General features: G+C 49.0%; 1 protein-coding gene across 1 annotated transcript in view; it reads left to right on the top strand.

Moving 5' to 3' along the window:
- The window catches only part of LOC311241002 (keratin, type I cytoskeletal 50 kDa-like), a 28745-nt gene extending 8206 nt beyond the window's left edge, over positions 1–20539 (top strand). Inside the window, exons 3-8 of the mRNA XM_084329651.1 lie at positions 5745–5901; positions 6737–6898; positions 8595–8720; positions 11289–11363; positions 18089–18240; positions 20311–20539. Coding sequence (XP_084185777.1) covers positions 5745–5901; positions 6737–6898; positions 8595–8720; positions 11289–11363; positions 18089–18240; positions 20311–20422 — 784 coding nt within the window. The 3' untranslated portion in view covers positions 20423–20539. The remainder of the gene's footprint in view (positions 1–5744; positions 5902–6736; positions 6899–8594; positions 8721–11288; positions 11364–18088; positions 18241–20310) is intronic.
- Positions 20540–21457: the final 918 nt, after the last annotated feature.

The following is a 21457-nucleotide window of genomic DNA, read 5'->3' as shown; positions in this document are numbered from 1 at the left end:
TGTATCCTCTCCTCCTTTCCTCTCTCCTATCCTGTCCTCTCCATACTGTACCCTCCTCCTGTCATCTCCTCACCCCTCTCCTAGTCCCTTCTGGTCTCTCCATTCCTCTTCTCTCCTCTGTCATGTCCTCTCCTCACCCCTCTCCTAGTCCCTCCTTGTCTCTCCATTCCTCCCCTCTCTCCTGTCATCTTTTCACCCCTTTCTTAGTCCCTTCTTGTCTTTCCATTCCTCTCCTGTCATCTCCTCATCCCTCTCCTAGTCCCTTGTCCTAACTCAAGGACACTTCGACACACTCCCGGGAGAGTACATTTATTGTATCCCTTGAAAACCATCCAAACATTTCAAAAACATAACCAATTATTTCTGAAACGCTTACTTTTTTTTTTTGCTTTTTTTTTGTGCTTTTTTCTCCTTATTTTCTATTTTTCTCCCATCCCAATTTCGCATTGCCAATTCTCCCCTCCAATTCTCCCCTCCCCTGTCTTGAACGTTGCTAGACTATGCCTCCCACTGGTCAGCTGTAGTGAGGATAGAAGCCTTGCATCACGTGTCTCCTCCGGTACACAAGGAGGCAGCCTGTCGCATCTTTTCACCAGACAGCGCGGACTCTCAGTGGCGAGGAGTAACGCGTGGGAGGCTCACGCTGCCCCCGATACTTCCTGTCTCTGCTGTGCAGGCGTCACCCAACCGACCTGTAGGAGTCGCTGTCCACAATGTCCAATCCCCACCCATCGATTATCCACCCGCTACCTCTGCCAATTGAAATAGTATGACGACTGGCCCAAGCCGCAGGCAATGCTGACTCGGGGAGTCTGAAACGCTTACTTTTTGAAGAATTTTCATCCAACAACAACATTGTGATGTTCTGAATTCACCTGCCTGGTTAAGGATCGGGCAAAAATGGGTCTAGTTTATTATATATTTTTTGACCATTGCATACCCAAAGTAATTAGGTATTTATTATACTTTATTTTTAAAGCACATGCATGAGTCTGGTCTCTTTTGAAAGGTAACATTCTGACTTTTCTTACACAATAAAGAAGAATCACTTAGAGTGCTAATGAAATAGAGTAACAGAGGTTTGAACACACTGAAGTAAAGGTTTTGTGTACTCACTAGGGCTGTCTGTTTATTGCGTTAATTAGATTAATTAATTACACAGCAAATTATCGCATTATGAAAATTAACAAAAAATTCATTTAAAATCTTTTATTTTTTATTTTATTTAAATATTTTTTTAATCTCATCTTCATTCCATAAGAACGTAGAATACACATTTACAGCCTTTTTTTTAATATGGCCCATTTGCATGTTCTTGGTATCTGATTCTAGGGACATCTATGGATCTCAGGGAATGTATTCCCAGTGTCAGATATACTGTGTCTGTTACTAGGCTTGAGTAAATTGTAATGAACCAAATGAGAATATAAATAATTTTTTTTATCATCTTTGACTGTGAATAACATCATGCTAAAATTGACCAGACCTGAAAAATCTAAGCAAATGAATAAATGGAAGATGATTAACCCTTTCATGGTGCACACCACAGTGGAGGTTGCTGTTTGCAACCACCAATGGTGCTCCGTGTTAACATCAGTCCTTTGCTTTTGACATATTGAAACAGTGCCCCGCCCGGCCGACGCCATGGGTGGGTCGGCCTGGCGAGTGGCTGGTGGGCTGCTAAAGCCTGTACCGCCACGGTATGGAATTGGCAGCGATTAGAACTGTGTTCGAATTGCTGTTTTTTCTATCAAAAAAATGGTGTCTGGTGGCGGGGCCTTGAGGGCCAGCCGACGTCGACACATCGCGCGAGGTTGTTGACGTAATAGCTTTGACCTAGCCGCAAGCTATAACCGCTCAGGGTTCCCCTCTCCGCAGGGGATTTTGGTCTTCTGCTGGAGCGCGGGCGGTATTGTCCTAGGCCCCACACCGCCTCACACCGCGCAGCCAGAAGAAGAGAGAGCACGGCCTCGTCAGCGGCGATGACGAGGCCCTCGACAGGCGGCCATGTTTTCCCCTGCCAGAGGTATCCTGGGCGTTGATTCGACAGGTGTCCACAAGGCCGACAGCCTTGGCGGCCGAGGGATCGGCCATGTTGGATGGGTTCGGCTTGAACAACAAGCCGTCACCGTCCTGCCGCGAGCAGCCCGCTCTCCGATCACTCCCTTCCCCAACACCAGCGGAAAAAGTGGGCTCTGATTGTTTCCTTTGGCTGCGGGCCGCGTGCCTTCGCTGAAGCGCGGGCGGCCCCACTTTTCGCTTCTCATGGGGACAGGGGCTGACACCCAGTTGATGGCTGAGCCTGGGTCTGTCCGTGAGAATGTTGTGCTGTCAAGCGGCTCCCACACCATAAGCTGTGTTGGTTGAGCCTGGTGTTACGTCTGTCAACTATAAGTGTTGTCAGCAGGGGGGCTCGAAACCTTTTGAGGCACACAGTGCGGGCTTCCCCGGCCTCACCTTCGCCAGGCCAGGTATCATGTTGGTGCCTCCCACTCCTGAAAGATTGGCAGTGGTCTCGCAGGCACTCGTGATTTGGGTGGTAGTAATATCACTGCAGGGCTACGGTGTGTAGGAACCCATGGGGTCCTTACACCTTGCATGTCCGGCTGCAGAACAACTCCTCAGCATGTTCTGGAGGGGTGTTCAGTGGGGGGGCTTTTTTCACCTAGAAAGCCCCCTGTATCAAACCGGCCCTTTCTGTCGGGGTCCCCCCTTGGGTGCGATTGCCTCATGGGTGGTGTCAGGGTCAGATGTCCCGACACGGAGCGCTCCGCTCGCACGGTTCCAGGGTTGGCTACGCACAGCGGGTGGGACCGGGCCAACTATCTAAAGTTCCTGGCGGACCTGCGCCACATGGCGGCGGGTGCGTTGGGAGTGTCATCACATATGACTACGGCAGTACCATATGTCGAGGTGGATGGAGAGAACGCTGAGGCGGGGACTTGTGTTTACACAACCCCACCCGTTTTCGGGTTTGGTACAGACCCTATTGTCAGGGTCTCCAGCAGTGACAGCTCTGGTCAACGAGATCCAATCTCTGTGGACGAAGCAAGCCATCGTCGTGGCGTTCTCCTCCCGGTCTTCTCTGGTGCCTGAGAAATCCGTAGGGGGGGGTGTCAGACCCAGGCTGGACCTGTCCCATGGGAAGGTTCAGCATTTTTTGGATCGTCTCCTACCTGTTGAACACTATCAGGTGGGGGTCTGGTTCTCCTCCATAGACCTGTAGGATGCGTATGCGCATCTCCGATCTTCCATCCTAGGGCTTACCTACGCTTCCTTTGCAGGGTTAGCGTATGAGTACCAGAGGCTGCCGTTCGGTTTTCTCTGGCTCCCCGCATCTTCACCAAGTGCGTGGAGGCCGCACTGGGGCCTCTGCGTCGTCAGGGGTTACGGAGTGTATTCTGCCCTGACGACGTTCTGGTCCTTCGCGGTCAAGGTGGATCGTCAGGTCTCGTACCAGGCAGGTCCCTACCAGCCTGGGGTTTGCTATAGACTGGAAGTAGAGTACTCCTCTTCCCAGTCAACGGTTGGAGGGCTATGGGCATCCCTCTCAGAGCGTGTTGTCAACTAGGACGGTTACGGCGCTGTCTCACGTCACGTTTTTCACCGACGCCTCCCTCGCTGGTGACGCGTCGGACCAACGCAGTAGGGGGCAGCTGGCAAACCATGCTGCCCGGTCTGCGCTACGTTCAATGTGTTGGTATTGAAAGCGGTCCTTCTGGTCCTCAAACGGTGTTGATCAGGATGGACAATATGACGTCAGTGTCGTATATCGACAGACAGGGAGGAGTACGCTCCCCCCGTCTGCACCAGGCGGCGGGCGGCTGGCTATGGGCGTCCTCCATCTGCGCGGCCTGAGGGCTCCCCACATCCCCGGCAGGGAGAATGTGGGTACAGGTGTACTGTCGCGGGGCGGTCCTCATCCTGACGGGTGGGGATTACGTCCGGACATAGCTAGGCAGGTCTGGGACCGATGCCGTGCCGCCTGGGATTCTTCCCCATACATCTGTTAGGTCAGTTGTTGGGACGGGTACGTTGAGGGGCGCAGGTTCTTGATCCTGATGGTGTTACCATCCGGAATGCGCATGCTCCCTCCACTGTCACGCTTTACGCGGGCAGATGACGTATGTTCCAAGTGTGGTGTAAGGCGGGGGGCCGGGACCCAGTCTCCTGCCCCCTGTATGCTGTCCTTAGTTACCTCCAGTCTCTCCTTGATAGACTGTCGGCTTCGACGGTGAGGGTATATGCAGCAGCTATATCCTCCTATCATGAGGGATTTGAGGGGATGTCTTGTTCAGCCACCCTCTTGTGAAGCGTTTCCTGCTTGGCGCTCGACGCGTTAAGCCGGTGCAACGCTCCTTGGCTCCGACTTGGGATCTTCAATTGGTCCTCGGTCGGTTGTCCTTGGCCCCGTTTGAGCCGCTCGAGCAGGCGCCGTTGGAACAGCTGTCGTTCATGACCGTGTTCTTGCTGGCCGTCACCTCCGCTGAACGCGTGGGTGTGCTTTGTGCTCTCTCGGTACATTCAGAGTGCCTGTCTTTCATCCGATTGCGGTGCCACTCTGCGGCCTAATCCTGCCTTCGTGCCTGTAAATATCCGGAGCTTCCGCTCCAGGGATATTGTGGTTCAGGCGTTTCATCCGCCTCCTCATGCTAGTGAGTTAGATGCGGGCCTTCACCTGTCATGTCCGGTGCGTGCTTTGGGAATGACCTCAGCCGTACTCAGGACCTCGGGGTCACCGTTCAGCTTTTTGTCTGTCGCGGTGGTTCTCATGCCGGTAAGGCACTATCGAACAACGCCTGTCCCATTGGTTGTGCGAGGGCATTGCCCTCTGCTACACGTTGGCTGGGCAGGATCCCCCTGGGGGCGTCAGGGCGCACTCCACTCATGGGGTGGCTGCCTCTGCCGCTCTCCTGGGTGGGGCTTCGGTGGAGGATCATGGTCCTCCCCGGGCCCCTTTGTAAGGTTTTACCTCATGGACATGACCGGGGGTTCTGTCTCCCAGGCGGTTCTGGGGTCTGTGGCCTTTCCTGCTTCCCGTCCTTTGGTAGGGTAGCAGGAGTGTGTGGGTATGGGCCACAGTGTGTTAGGTCACACGTGGTTCCGCCTGTGCGGTGTGTTCAAGGGGTTCTAGTTCCCTCTTGCTCGCACTCAGGTGGAGTTGACTGCGCCCCCCCTTCATTAGGAAGGATGGGGTGACAGGGCTCCCCGAACCCCTTGATGTGGGCTTACGGGTCCTCAGGGGGTACATCTGTCGGGTCTCGCGTCCGCTCTAACCCATATCTCAATAGGCTTAAGAGCAGGACGCGATAAGCCAGATACGAAATATAACGATAGGTTATGTATATAACCTAGTTATATGAGTACTGGCTGAGCGTCCCGCTCTTAAGCGGCCCTGAGTTCCCTTTTGAGGGATCTTTTACTGGAACAGGATTTTGGCGAGGAAGGGTGTGTTGGTGACCATGGCCATGGTCTTATAGGCTACGCTTCCATAGAGGCGAGACCCGGTCAGGTGTGGGTGTACAAGTTGTTTTCGTGGTGGAATACAGTAGGTACAGGAGATAAGGGGTATCTCAATAGGCTTAAGAGCGGGACTCTCAGCCAGTACTCATATAACTAGGTTATATACATAACCTATCGTTAGTATTTAACATCTATAAATCATGTATATGGTCAACAACATTTTAAAGGGACTTTTTTTGTATTGATCATTTAGAATAAACTCTCTCCTCTTCATTCTGTAGGTATAACAATGAGCTGACCATTCGCCAGTCAGTGGAGGGTGACACCGCTGGTCTGAGGAACGTTGCGAATGAGCTGTCGGCGGCTAAGATTGACCTCACCATGCAGATCGATGGTTTGAACGAAGAGCTGGCCTACATGAAGAAGAACCACGAAGAGGTCAGTTATTAACTACTACACAGCTACATTCTGTGTGTAGTTAACCTTCTGTGTGTTAAGACCATGTGTAAACCTGACAAGGTAACCATCAGTGTGTTAATACTATGTGTAAACCCGACAAGTTAGCCTTATATCTGTGTTAAGACCATGTGTAAACCCGACAAGTTAACCTTCTATCTGTGTTAAGACCATGTGTAAACCCGACAAGTTAACCTTCTATCTGTGTTAAGACCATGTGTAAACCTGACAAGTTAATCTTCTGTCTGTGTTAAGACCATGTGTAAACCCAACAAGTTAGCCTTCTATCTGTGTTAAGACCATGTGTAAACCCGACAAGTTAACCTTCTATCTGTGTTAAGACCATGTGTAAACCCGACAAGTTAACCTTCTGTCTGTGTTAAGACCATGTGTAAACCTGACAAGTTAACCTTCTGTCTGTGTTAAGACCATGTGTAAACCCAACAAGTTAATCTTCTGTCTGTGTTAAGACCATGTGTAAACCTGACAAGTTAGCCTTCTATCTGTGTTAAGACCATGTGTAAACCTGACAAGTTAACCTTCTATCTGTGTTAAGACCATGTGTAAACCTGACAAGTTAACCTTCTATCTGTGTTAAGACCATGTAAACCCTAAGTGAACCTTCTACTGTATGTGTGTGTTAAGATCATGTGTAGACCCTAAGTTAACCTTCTATGTGTGTGTTAAGACCATGTGTAGACCCTAAGTTAACCTTCTATGTGTGTGTTAAGACCATGTGTAGACCCTAAGTTAACCTTCTATGTGTGTGTTAAGACCATGTAAACCCTAAATTAACCTTCTGTGTGTGTTGCTGTAGGACCTGCTGGCCATGCGCTCCCAGATGAGCGGTCAGATCACCGTGGAGGTGGACGCTGCCCCTCAGCAGGACCTCACTGTCATCATGGCTGAGATCAGAGAACACTACGAGGAAGTCACGGCCAAGAACCAGAGGGAACTAGAGTCGTGGTTCGAGGCTAAGGTGGGTGGTGTAGGCATATAGACAGTCTGCTGGCGACTGAGACAGTGATATATTTGTAGACATACAGTTAGTGGGTCTGGTAGACCCAGGAGCAGATATATTATAGACAGTGGTTTAGTGGGTCTAGTAGTAGATGCAGGAGCAGGTAGATTATACAGTAGATAGAGAGTTAGTGGGTCTGGTAGATGCAGGGGCAGGTAGATTATAGACAGAGTTAGTGGGTCTTGTAGATGACACTAGATTATAGACAGAGAGTTAGTGGGTCTTGTAGATGACACTAGATTATAGACAGAGAGTTAGTGGGTCTTGTAGATGACACTAGATTATAGACAGAGGGCTCTCCCTTGCCTTCAACCCCCCCCACCCTTAAACCCCCCCTCCCATCCAACCTGATTGATGTCTGTCTCCAGTGTTTTTTGTGCTTTCATGCTGTCTCCCCTGTTCCCCCCATGGTCTCATGTTCCTTTTGTTTTTGTTTCTTTGTTGTTGTTTTGTTTTTGTTTCTTTGCTTTCGTTTCTTTGTTTGTACTCTTGCTCCCGACTACTGTCAGCGACTTCGGGTTACTGAGAAGCGCTATATAAATTAAATGAATTATTATTATTTATTTTATGTGGGTCTGGTAGATGCAGGGGCAGGTAGATTATATACAGAGAGTTAGTGGGTCTGGTACAGTAGATGCAGGGGCAGATATAGACAGTATTTCTTAGTTTGTTTTATGTACAAACACTTTAGCCACTCTAATGAACCAGTACAATGAAAATTGTGTTTTTCAATCTTGTTGTATTGTTTTGAAGGCATGTCAATGTAAAGTTACCCAAAATGTTATAGCCGTGAGTATTGTGGAAATGTGCCTGAATCCCCTTGAGAAGCTACAGCAACTGTGACAATTTATCTATCACCTGCTAGCACATGTTAGCCAACGTTAATCTCCCATAGCAACCGATCACACTGGCCCCATGAATGTGTTTACATTTGACAACTTCATGTATTATTGCTTCGTGTATTATGATACTACAACGTGGAAAATGATCAAATCAAATAATACATCTGACGCTGGAAAAATTACACTCACTTTAAAGTAGTGATTCACTGCTGTTCTTTTTCATGCCATAAAAAGAGTTTATAAATAAATAAATGTAATACAAAATAATAATAATAATAATAATAATAATAATAATAATAATAATAATAATAATAATAATAATAATAATAATAATAATAATAATAATAATAATAATAATAATAATAATAATAATAATAATAATAACAATAATAATAATAATAATAATAATAATAATAATAATAATAATAATAATAATAATAATAATAATAATAATAATAATAATAATAATAATAATAATAATAATAATAATAATAATAATAATAATAATAATAATAATAATAATAATAATAATAATACAAAATATAAATTAATTAAAAACAGAAAAATGCATTTTCATAATTTTCACCTTATTTCCATGTGACCTAGCCTGACCTTGTCCTACCTGTGTCTGTGTGTGTGTGTGTGTTTGTATGTGTGTGTGTGTGTGTGTGTGTGTGTGTGTGTTTGTTTGTATGCGTGTGTGTGTGTGTGTGTGTGTGTGTGTGTGTGTGTGTGTGTGTGTGTGTGTGTGTGTGTGTGTGTGTGTGTGTGTGTGTGTGTTTGTTTGTATGCATGTGTGTGTGTGTGTGCAGAGTGAGTCACTGAACCAGGAGGTGGTCACGCAGACGCTCACCGTGCAGACTTCCAGGTCGGAGGTCACAGAGGTCAAACGCACACTTCAGTCCCTGGAGATAGAACTACAGTCCATGCTGGGGATGGTGAGAGGATCCGGGTTGACGTGATGTTTAGTCTAGTTTAGCTTATTTGATAATTATTAAAATAAATGTTGCAGCAAGTCATGCATCCTAAAATGATCAAGGATGGAACAAAAATGGTTATTTACATTGTGGTCATTGGTCTCAGCACATAATATATACATAAACATTATTATCATAAGCCTACATCATTAGAGTTGCCATGCTGACTGTAACAGGGTTGACATGATGACTAACAGGGTTGCCATGATGACTGTAACAAGGTTGACATGATGACTAACAGGGTTGACATGATGACAGTAACAGGGTTGACATGATAACTGTAACAGAGTTGATCACTGTAACTCAAGTCAAGTCAAGTCAAGAGTTTTAATTGTCACGGCATACAGGTATACAATGAAATGCGGGTGGTCTTGCCCGCAACGATGTGCAATACAGTGGTACATATAATAGAATCAAAAGAAGAAAACAACATTGTGCAGTAACAGGTAACAGGTAACATGGAGTGACATCTCGGTATCTGTACATAGTTATTTACAGAGCATATGGGACATGCTAGTTAGCTTTGGTAGTGCAATACACTGTTCCTGTTATTCTAATTTAAAGTGTCCTTTCCTTTGGCCATAAGTGTGCGTGTGTGCGACATGAGTGTGTGCCCGCTCATGTTAAAGTGTTAAGTGGCTGCTCGTGTGTGAGCGTGCACAGTGTGCGTGTCGTGTGTGTGTTCATGTGTGCTTGTGTGTGGACAGTTCAATGTTCTGAGCACTCAATGTTCATTGTTCATGGCTCTGATGGCCTGGGGGAAGAAGCTGAGCCTAAGCCGCTCTGTCCTAGTAGCTGGGGTTCGCAGGCGTCTGCCTGACCTCAGCAGCTGAAACAGGCTGTTATTGGGGTGGTGAGGGTCTTTCATTATCCTGCAGGCTCTGGATTTGCACCTCTTGTTGTATAGAACCTGCAGGGGGGGTAGTGCAATACCCGTGGTACGCTCGGCTGAGCGCACCACTCTCTGTAGGGCCTTCTTGTCCTGTGCCGTGCTGTTTCCATACCAGGCAGTGATGTTTCCGGTCAGGATGCTCTCTACAGCTCCTGAGTAGAAGGACTGGAGTATCTTTCCCGATACTCTGAACTTCCTTAACTGTCTCAGGTGGTAGAGACGCTGTTTCGCCTTTTTTACTACTGTGTCTATGTGTGTTGACCATGTCAGGTCCTCTGAGATGTGGACCCCCAGGTACTTGAAGCTGCTCACCCTGTCCACGGTAGCCCCGTTGATCATCAGTGGTGTGTGCGTCTCCTGCTGTCCTCTCCTATAATCCACGATCAGCTCCTTGGTTTTACCAATGTTCAGGAGCAGGCTGTTGTCCTGGCACCAGCGTTCCAGTACCTCAACCTCCTCCCGGTAGGCCTTCTCGTCGTTGTCCGAGATCAGCCCCACCACCACCGTGTCATCTGCGAACTTCACTATGGAGTTGGAGCTGAACTTGGCCACACAGTCGTGTGTGTAGAGTGAGTACAGCAGGGGGCTCAGAACACAGCCCTGGGGGGACCTGATGCTCAGGGTGATGGTGTTGGAGGTCTGGCCCCCCACCCTGACCGCCTGGGGTCTTTCGCCCAGAAAGTCCAGTACCCAGGCGCTCAGGGCGGAGCTCAGACCTAGCTCGATCAGCTTGTCCACCAGTCTGGTGGGGACTATGGTGTTGAGCGCTGAGCTGTAGTCAATGAACAACAGTCTCACATAGCCCCCCTTCTGACGGTCAAGGTGCGAGAGGGTGCTGTGCAGTACCTGGGAGACCGCGTCGTCAGTGGACCTGTTTGTCCTGTATGCAAATTGCATAGGGTCCATATCACTGGGGAGGGAGGCACAAATGTGGTCCTTGACCAGCCTCTCGAAACATTTCATGACCACAGAGGTGAGTGCCACCGGTCTGTAGTCATTTGGACATGCTGGGGAGGGTTTCTTCGGCACAGGGATGATGGTAGAAGCAGGCAGGGACCACTGACTCCGCCAGTGATTGATTAAATATGGCGGTGAACACAGGGGCCAGCTGGTTGGCACAGGTCTTGAGTATACGTCCTGTTATGCCATCTGGGCCAGCAGCCTTCCTGGTGTTCACCTGCATAAATGCTTTTCTCACACTGTGTTCCGACAACGAGAGAGCGCCCCCCCCCCCTCGCGGTTGCCCCCCCCCCTCCCCAACAGCCGGCGCGCCAGTGACGTCACTAGCCGGAGAGCCAGCAGCGCCACTGTCTACACCAAACCGAGCGTAGAAGATGTTGAGCTACAACAGGGATGACATGATGACAACAGTGACAGGGATGACATGATAACTGTAACAGGGTTGACATGATAACTGTAACAAAATTGATCACTGTAACATAGTTGACATGATAACTGTAACAGGGTTGACATGATAACTGTAACAGAGTTGCTCACTGTAACAGAGTTGACATGATAACTGTAACAGGGTTGACATGATGACTGTAACATGATTGATAACTGTAACAGGGTTGACATGATGACTGACAGACTGTGATGACCATTCCCTTGTTTCTGTGTCCTCCCTTTACCTTCAGAAAGCCTCCCTGGAGTCCAGCCTGTTCGAAACACAGAGTCGCTACTCCATGCAGCTAACAGGCTACCAGATGAAGGTAAGAAACTATTACTAACCCTTATGTTGGATCTAAAGGGACAATCCCCCCAATGCATAAACCACACATCGCTGCTATTGTTATGGTTTGACACCGACCCCAAACGCAAACGGCACAGAGAGAGTTGTTTCAGAGTTAGCCAAAATCAAGGGCGTGTTTATTTACTGAGTAAACAGAAAGAACTTGGTGGAGAACAGAACAAACTGGGAAACAGGCATGTGAGGAATGTTTGCTGCTCTGCAGCTTCTCCCGGAGGGTTACGTTTGTGGAATTTGTCCGTGACGTCTGAGCCGCTCTGCAGATCCTCCCAGCATATACTCCGGGGTGGAGGCGGATAGGGAGAGAGAGAGTCCGAGTTAGCTCAGTGCACAATTGAAAACTGACAGGTGACTGGTGAAGTGACTTGTCCAAACAATAAATCCAAGTGACAGAATCTTCGGTGTGAAACACACAGTGAGCAGTGTCCAAACAATAAATCCAAGTGACAGAATCTTTGGTGTGAAACACACAGTGAGCAGTCTCCAGAGTGAAAACAATTAGGTAATCCAAAAGTGAATATCCAACAGGCAAAAAGGGTGAGAACAGTCTGAACGAAAAACAGGATCTCTTCAGTGCTTTAACACACACAAAAAACGATTGAATCCAAAAGACTGTTTTACAAAAAACTCACCAGAGCGCAGCGCGTGAAGCGGGCGGATCAAACAGGGCGAACGCTTCGTAACGGGGAAGCAGGTTCTCCAAACGGAATATTTCTCGAGAGTCCTGGGAGGCAAAGAACAGGTAAAGCAGCGACGGAAGGAACAGGCAAATGCAGAGAATATTTCAGAACGATCCAACATCAATAATAGGGGGATCAGGGTATATAAAGCCAAGGGGTGCTTAATGACAAGCTGTGACAGCTGCGGGATGAAATTGATCATTGCTCCAGAAGCGTGTGGTTGGGGGAGCACCAATCAAACGGCATCTACAGGAAGAAGCGTGTGGAGAGGAGAATGCAATTAATTAACCGAAATACCTTAAAGGAACAGAGCGAGTGGGTGAGCAGCGGACAAAACCTCACAGTACCCCCCCCTCCACGGGAGCCACCCGGCAACCAGGCCGACCCGGCTCGCCCGGATGGGCACGATGGAAGTCTGTGATCAGGCCGGGATCCACGATGAGCTGGCGGGAGACCCAGCTCCGTTCCTCCGGGCCGTAACCCTCCCAGTCCACCAGGTACTGGAACCCCCGACCCCGCCGTCGAACGCCCATCAACCGGCGGACCTGCCACTGGGGGTGACCGTCCACCATCTCGGGAGGTGGTGGATCCGGAGCAGGAGGTATCAGGGGACTGAGGGAGACAGGCTTAACCCGGGACACATGGAAAACGGGGTGAATGTGCATGGACGCAGGAAGTTTAAGACGCAGAGCCGCCGGACTGAGTACCTTCAGAACCTCGAAAGGTCCGACGAACCGGGGGTTAAGTTTCTTGGCCGAGGACCGAAGCGGGAGGTCCCTCGCGGAAAGCCACACCCTCTGCCCAGGGTGGTACGTCGGCGCAGGAACCCGGCGCCGGTCAGCCCCACGACAGGCGCGCTCTGATGTCCGGAGCAGCGCGGTCCTGGTGATCTCCCAGACCCGTCGGCACCGGTCGAGGTGGTCCTGCACGGAGGGAACTGCCACCTCCGTCTCCTGTGCAGGGAAAAGAGGGGGTTGGTAGCCCAGGGATACCTCAAAGGGTGAGAGGCCGGTGGCGGAACTGACCATGGAGTTGATGGAGTACTCGACCCAGGGAAGGAAACGGCTCCAAGAAGCTGGTCTCTCGGCTGCCACACACCGAAGAGCAGACTCCACGCTCTGGTTCATCCTTTCCGTTTGTCCGTTAGTCTGGGGATGATAACCAGAGGAAAGACTGACCGTCGCCCCCAATCCCTTGCAAAAAGCCCGCCATACCTGGGAAGTGAACTGGGGCCCCCGGTCCGAGACGATGTCCTGGGGAAAACCATGGAGGCGAAACACGTGGTGTGTCAGGAGGTCCGCCGTCTCGGCCGCCGAGGGAAGCTTGGAAAGGGCCACGAGGTGAACCCCCTTGCTGAACCGATCCACCACGGTCAGAAGGCAAGTGTTCCCCTGGGAGGAGGGAAGACCTGTGACGAAGTCCAGCGCCACATGTGACCAAGGACGGCTCGGAACGGGAAGTGGCTGTAACAGCCCGGAGGGTGCCTGGTGGGAGGCCTTGCTGCGGGCGCAGACCGCGCAGGCCAGTACGAACTCCTTGACGTCGTTCCTCATGGTGGGCCACCAGAATCGACGAGCCAGGAAGGAGAACGTGCGATGAACGCCCGGGTGGCAGGCGAACCGGCTGGTATGGCCCCACTGGAGGACCCGGGACCGGACTGAGTCGGGGACGAAGAGACGATGAATCGGTACATTGCTTGGAGCGTGATGGAAGCGTAGGGCACGCCTTACCACCCCCTCGATGCCCAAGGTGACGACTCCTACCACCCTGGCCTCCGGGAGGATGGGAGTCGGGTCCTCAGTGGTTGGAGCCCCCTTGGAGTGTAACCGGGACAGGGAGTCGGCCTTCGTGTTGCGGGAACCAGGACGAAACGTCAGCGAGAAGTCGAACCGACTGAGGAAGCTGGCCCATCTTGCCTGCCGGCCGTTGAGGCGCTTGGAAGCACGGATGTACGTCAGGTTCTTGTGGTCCGTCCAGATGGTAAACGGCTCCTCGGCCCCCTCAAGCCAATGACGCCACTCCTCCAAAGCAGCCACGACCGCCAGCAGCTCCCGATTGCCGATGTCATAGTTCCTCTCGGCAGGGAGGAACCAACGCGAGTAGAAGGCGCACGGATGTACCTTCTGGTCCGTTGCCGATCGCTGGGATAAGATAGCTCCCAGTCCAGTATCCGAGGCGTCCACCTCAACGATGAACTGTCTCTTGGGGTCTGGGTGGAGCAAGATCGGGGCGGAAGTGAACCTCTTCTTGAGGGAGCGGAACGCAGCACACGCCGCTGGGGACCAGTCGAACGGCAGGGCGGGAGAGGTCAGTCTGGTAAGCGGTTCCGCCACTTGACTGTAGTTCCGGATGAACCTTCGGTAGAAGTTGGCGAACCCGAGGAAACTCTGTAACTCCTTCCGAGAGGTGGGTTCAGGCCATTCCTCCACTGCTTGGATCTTGCGAGGATCAGCTCGGGTCAAGCCCTTCTCCACGATGAAGCCCAAGTAATCGACGGAGTCGGAGTGGAATCGGCACTTCTCCGCCTTGACGAAGAGCCGATTGTGGAGGAGGCGCTCCAGCACACGGCGGACATGCTGGATGTGCTCCTCGAGGGTCTTGGAGAAGATGAGGATGTCGTCCAGGTACACTACCACAAACTCCTCCAGCATGTCACGAAGGACGTCGTTCATGAGCGCCTGGAATACCGCCGGAGCGTTGGTGAGGCCGAACGGCATCACCAGGTACTCGTAGTGGCCCCTGGGAGTCTTGAAGGCGGTCTTCCATTCATCGCCCTCACGGATACGGACTAGATGGTAGGCACTCCGGAGGTCCAGCTTGGTAAAGACGGTAGCCTGGGTGAGAGGCTCGAAGGTGGAGTTCATGAGAGGTAGAGGGTACTTGTTCTTAATGGTGATCTCGTTGAGCTGGCGATAGTCGATGCAGGGTCGAAGGTCCCCGTCCTTCTTCCCAACAAAGAAGAAACCGGCCGCCACCGGGGAGGAGGAAGGCCGAATGAGTCCTGCTTCCAAGGACTCAGAGATGTATTGATCCATCGCCGCCTTCTCCGGAACGGTCAGACTGTAGAGACGGCTGCCGGGAAGGGGAGCCCCTTGGCGGAGGTCGATGGCACAGTCGTACGGACGGTGGGGTGGAAGGGCCTGAGCCCTGGACTTACTGAAAACCTCCATGAGGTTGTGGTACTCGGGGGGTATGGTCGAAAGGTCTGGAGGCGGCTCACCAACGGACCTCCGGGGCGGGGGACAGGACGCCGCCTGTAGACACTGGGCATGACAGGAGGAGCTCCAGCCCTTGATGGTACCAGAGGACCAGGCGATGTGGGGCTCGTGCAGCGCGAGCCAGGGCCGACCCAGGACTACTGGGACAAGAGGGGATCTGGTGATAAGGAACTGGAGTCTCTCAACGTGGTTACCAGAAATGGTCAGCATGACAGGGCAGGTGCGTTGAGAGATGTCGGCCAGGCGGTGTTGGTCCAATGCGAATATCTCCAAAGGCCTCACAAGGTCCTCTAGTGGAATGTTGGCCCGGGTAGCAAACTCGAAGTCGAGGAAACTCTCGTCTGCCCCCGAGTCAATGAGTGCCTCCACTGTGGCCCGTTGGTCCGCCCAGGCCAGGGTGACGCTCATCAGATGGCCAGGTGGTGCACGGCTCTGGGAATGAGAAAAACGGCTCACCAGGATCTCCCGGGGTCCCGGCGAGCCTGGTCTTTTGGCCGGGTGGGGCAGTTGGCGATTCGGTGTCCCTCCCGACCGCAGTAGAGGCAAAGACCGGACCTGAACCTCGCCTCCCGTTCAGCTTGGCTCAGATGAGAACGTCCCAGCTGCATGGGTTCCTCCTCGGGTACCGAACGGGAGGGGAAAAAACCACCAGTCGTGTTGGGGGCAGAGCGACCAGCAGTACCGTCACGAGTACGGGGGGTTCGGAGTACCTCAGGAGGTCCCTGTCGGGTTCTCTCACGTCTTCTCTCCTGGAGGCGTCCGTCGATGCGAATGGCGAGGCTGAACAGGTCCTCGAGGGACTCAGGTTCCTCCCGAGTCGCGAGCTGGTCCCTGACTGCATCGCTGAGCCCCCTCATGAAGGTAAGACGAAGTGCTTGGTCGTTCCAACCGCTCTCCACCGCCGCCAGTCTGAACTCCAGCACGTAGTCGGTAACCCCGCCGCTGCCCTGCCGGAAGGTACCCAACCGGGCTCCAGGGTCCAGACCACGGGCTGGATGGTGGAACACCCTGCGGAGCTCAGCCACGAAGTCTGGATAGGAGAAACAGAAGTCTGCCTGGGCTGCCCGGCCTGAGAGCAAGTTAGTCATATAGGCCACTTGGGCTCCTCTTGAAGTGAAACGACTGGGTTGATGACGAAAAACCAACTCACATTGCATGATGAATGTGGCACAATCCTCGAAGTTGCCGTCGAACAGCCGTGGTTCGGAGAGACGGGGCTCCCGAGGTGCGGGATCGGGAAGCGCGGGGCCTGCCAGGGCTGCGGGTGATGCTCCGGCCAAGGTTCCTGAAGGAAGTGGGGGTACAAGCAAGGCGTTAACGGTGTCACTCAGCGTGTGTAGATGGAGGAGAATACTTGACTGCTGGCTTGCCAGAGCGCCCAGGGACCCCTGAATAGGCTGGACCTGCTCCCTGAGTTCCTGTACTGCAGCCGCAGCCCTGTCTAGTTGGTGACTGTGATCCTTGGTTAACTCAATCTGGCCAGCTAGTGCTGTTCTGACTCTCTCTGTGTCGGCTGGGGTCGTCATATTGGTTGGATCGTAATGTTATGGTTTGACACCGACCCCAAACGCAAACGGCACAGAGAGAGTTGTTTCAGAGTTAGCCAAAATCAAGGGCGTGTTTATTTACTGAGTAAACAGAAAGAACTTGGTGGAGAACAGAACAAACTGGGAAACAGGCATGTGAGGAATGTTTGCTGCTCTGCAGCTTCTCCCGGAGGGCTACGTTTGTGGAATTTGTCCGTGACGTCTGAGCCGCTCTGCAGATCCTCCCAGCATATACTCCGGGGTGGAGGCGGATAGGGAGAGAGAGAGTCCGAGTTAGCTCAGTGCACAATTGAAAACTGACAGGTGACTGGTGAAGTGACTTGTCCAAACAATAAATCCAAGTGACAGAATCTTCGGTGTGAAACACACAGTGAGCAGTGTCCAAACAATAAATCCAAGTGACAGAATCTTCGGTGTGAAACACACAGTGAGCAGTCTCCAGAGTGAAAACAATTAGGTAATCCAAAAGTGAATATCCAACAGGCAAAAAGGGTGAGAACAGTCTGAACGAAAAACAGGATCTCTTCAGTGCTTTAACACACACAAAAAACGATTGAATCCAAAAGACTGTTTTACAAAAAACTCACCAGAGCACAGCGCGTGAAGCGGGCGGATCAAACAGGGCGAACGCTTCGTAACGGGGAAGCAGGTTCTCCAAACGGAATATTTCTCGAGAGTCCTGGGAGGCAAAGAACAGGGAAAGCAGCGACGGAAGGAACAGGCAAATGCAGAGAATATTTCAGAACGATCCAACATCAATAATAGGGGGATCAGGGTATATAAAGCCAAGGGGTGCTTAATGACAAGCTGTGACAGCTGCGGGATGAAATTGATCATTGCTCCAGAAGTGTGTGGTTGGGGGAGCACCAATCAAACGGCATCTACAGGAAGAAGCGTGTGGAGAGGAGAATGCAATTAATTAACCGAAATACCTTAAAGGAACAGAGCGAGTGGGTGAGCAGCGGACAAAACCTCACAGCTATCACATTAAAACATCTTAACTTAAATTTAGTTTGCTTGTTTGTTTGCTTGTTTGTTTGTTTCTTGTTGACAAATTAAGACGGATTGCAGGAGAGGTAGGATGGCTTCTCTTGTCAGGAAGGGGCAGATCCTTCTGATGTTGCTCAGGAAGAATCCATAGGTTCTAGTCGTTGAGGCGATGTGAGCAGAGAAGTCCAGCTGGGTCGCCAAGGACCGATGTTTTTTTAAATGGACTCTGTGACTGTGTCATCATTCTCTCAGGTAACCGGCATGGAGGAGCAGCTGGGTCTGCTCCGAGCGGACCTGGAGCGCCAGGGGCAGGAGTACCAGATGCTGCTGGACATCAAGTCCAGACTGGAGCTGGAGATCGCTGAGTACAGGAGGCTGATGGACGGAGAGGGCTCTGGTGGCAGGTGAGGCCCAGGGGTTCAGAAGAAGTACTCGGTTCCTTTACTGAAGTAAAAGTAGAAATACCCAGATAAAATAGCACTCTAAAGGTTTTAGTAAAAGTAAAAGTCCATTTAAAAATTTAAAGTGGAAAAATATTTGATATATTACTTGTATAATCCTTTCTATATACCTATTTATACACCTGCATATAACCCATATACCTGTATGATAGCATGTACAATAATGCTGTATATACTGTATACATATTTATGTTTACCGTATATATATTCAGTTTGTATATACCTGCGTATAATCCTTTTTACATACCTGTAGATACTATATCTATATCTGTACATATCCCTTACTAGTTATACCACTGGCCAGTATGACTTACTACCATAGTGTCTACCTTTCTCACTGAACAATAAATAATATAATAAAAATAATAAAAAAAACAAGAAATAATACTAGAACACTGTACATACATCTGTACATACATTTCTATATCTTATATCCAGTTTAATCACCTGTACATTGTATATTACTATTGCACTTTATTGTTACATTTGCACTCTGGTTGGATGACAAACTTTGTTTCGTTGTACTGTACTTGTACTGTATAATGACAATACATTTAAATCTAAATCTAAAAGTATTTGATATTGTACAAAGTATCAAGTATCAAAAGTATCAAATGCAAGAGTACTGATCTTCATCAACTTATGCCATATGTTTTGTATACTACTGTAGTAACAGATGTGTTCAGATGAAGAGTAACAAGTACAATAAATCCTTTGAAATGTAATTGAGTACAAAGTTCACCTAAAATGAAAATATTCAACTTGAACTTATATCCTTATCTAATTACTAATTTACTAATGTCAGATACCTGTGGTAACTGCTGGAGTTTTGGTGAGGGGCCGAAAGACAGCAATTGAGATTGCAAGCAAATACTAGTATACTGCTCAATGATAGCAGCAGTACATTTTCATGTACTGTAAACAGAACAATAATCTAATATTACTCACGCTTTAGCTGCCCGTAGGCAGCTAAATACTTATTTACAACACATGCCAGCTCTTATAACAAGTGTGGCCTGGCCCTGACAGTCAACACCCAATTTAGCACAACAATGGCAGTACCGAAACCTTTACATCACCCACATCAGTTTAAACCAGTTTAAACCAGACACAGTTTAATTATTTTGACTAATGACTAAATATAGTATGATACAGAATTGGCTGTATCTCAAAAACGACAAGGAGTTATATCAAATGCGTGGTCCCGCTGGATTCAGAACAAGTTGGATTTTAATAATATGTGAATATCTGATCCAATATATCAGCAAATCTGAGATTTTGCATATTGAAATTGGTCACTTAAAGCATGATACATGTGTGAAATATAATGTCTTGTGTAGCCACATGTCTTGACAGATCTCACAGTAAATGTATTATTATTATTATTATAATATTTTTTATAAATATGTTTATTGAAATTTTTCAATGTACATCCTTTATAATTTTGTTTATAGAAAATTAAACATATTACACCCACAACACTCCCACCCTCCCCATCCCAACACCCCTCACTGCCCCAGTTCAACTGCCCTCCCCCAAAGACCCCCAATCCCAGGACTATTTCCTACTTCCCATCCTTCCTGCCTTCAAAACATGAAAAGAGTAAATAATATTGAGCTTGAAATAATTATAAATGAATAAATAATACGTTGTAGTAAAATACAATACAATACAAAGTAAAAAAATAAAATACGTAAATAAGTAATGTGAAATGCATTATGCAAGTATGCATGATTTGTGTGTGGGTGATAAGGGGTATTTCAATGAAAACCTTAATTTTGGCCTATGTAGGACCAATTTTATTTCTACCTCTAACAGAAAAGTAGAGGTAGAAAATATTGTCTACTAAATATCAATGGTTAATAATCACTTGTCATTTGCCTACCAAGATGTCTGCTATTTACCTGTTTACGATTCACATTTATGTATTGTACATTGATTTGACCAAATCAGTTTTGACTGGCGAATAAGACAAATTGGTCTAACACTGTGTGTTTTCTGGTTGGTTGACAGCTCGTCCTCGTCCTCGTCCACCACTAAGAGGGTGGTGAGGGTGGTGGAAGAGGTGGTTGATGGGAGGGTGATCTCCTCCTCCCAATCTGCATCTTCAGGATATCGCTACTGAGACGTACCCAGAGTAGAGGGCCTGATCCTGGGAGGAACAAGGGTCTAACACCGGGAACCAATTCTACTACGTCTGGTCATTTGAACGCTGACATGTACTCAGTCTGACTTCCCAATAAAGAAAATACCCACCATGCTGCCTTTGTGTTTTATTGAAAAGTTATAACTAAGGTCAAAACGTGACTGATTGATATGACTGTCGCTAGCCCCTTCCACACTGCCCATTCAAGGCAGGAATCTTACCCCATCATTCCATCCACCTCACCGTTCTGTATAGTTGTCAGCAGGTATAGTAAAATTGCCAGTTCTGCCAGGGACTGCCCGGAATTACGTGAGAAGATGCAACTTTTACCTTAACTCATTAACCGCCACGCTGTTTTCCCATCTCTACTCATTGGCGCCAGCGTTATTGACCATTTTAGCGATGTTTGTGGACCCATCGTGTGTTCTGTATTATAGCTAGGGAGACAATAGTATGGCTCATTTGACAGGCATTGTTCATAGTCCAACACTGAATAATCCGTTAATTTCTACATACTGTAGTTTGTGCACTATTCCATGCTAAACATCGCCCCTTTCCAAAATAATCCAGTCTTTTTGCATAGATCCCGAGATATGACGCGTTATATGCATTATGCCCAAATCGTTTGGGTTGCTCGCCTGAAACTCCAAATACTTCCAAATCAAAGGTATACCATATACATATGTGTCTTCACATATGGGGGGTCGTTTTAACTCGAAACTGCGATCGTTACCAAAAGCATGTTTTAGGTCCAGTAAAATACGGCACTGTGATCGGTACAGACGCATGTTTTAGGTTAAAAAAATACCAGCAGGTTGCCTAAAATAGACCTTACCTCAGTCAGAAGGTACTCCATAATTTATAAATCCCAGTCGTCCCATCGCGATCGCAATTACTTGTGTATATTGGGCATGGCTACCATACGGGAATGAATAGGTCTGAGGCACCAAATCTTCCACCGATTGCTATGTCCTGATCCACTTTGAGGGGGAAGCAGCCGGAGGTAACTCAGTA

Source organism: Notolepis coatsorum (genome assembly GCF_963971535.1).
Source record: "Notolepis coatsorum genome assembly, chromosome: 14".
NCBI lineage: Eukaryota > Metazoa > Chordata > Actinopteri > Aulopiformes > Paralepididae > Notolepis > Notolepis coatsorum.
The sequence above is the reverse complement of the archived record's forward strand: the minus strand, read 5'-3'. Positions and strand labels throughout refer to the sequence as shown.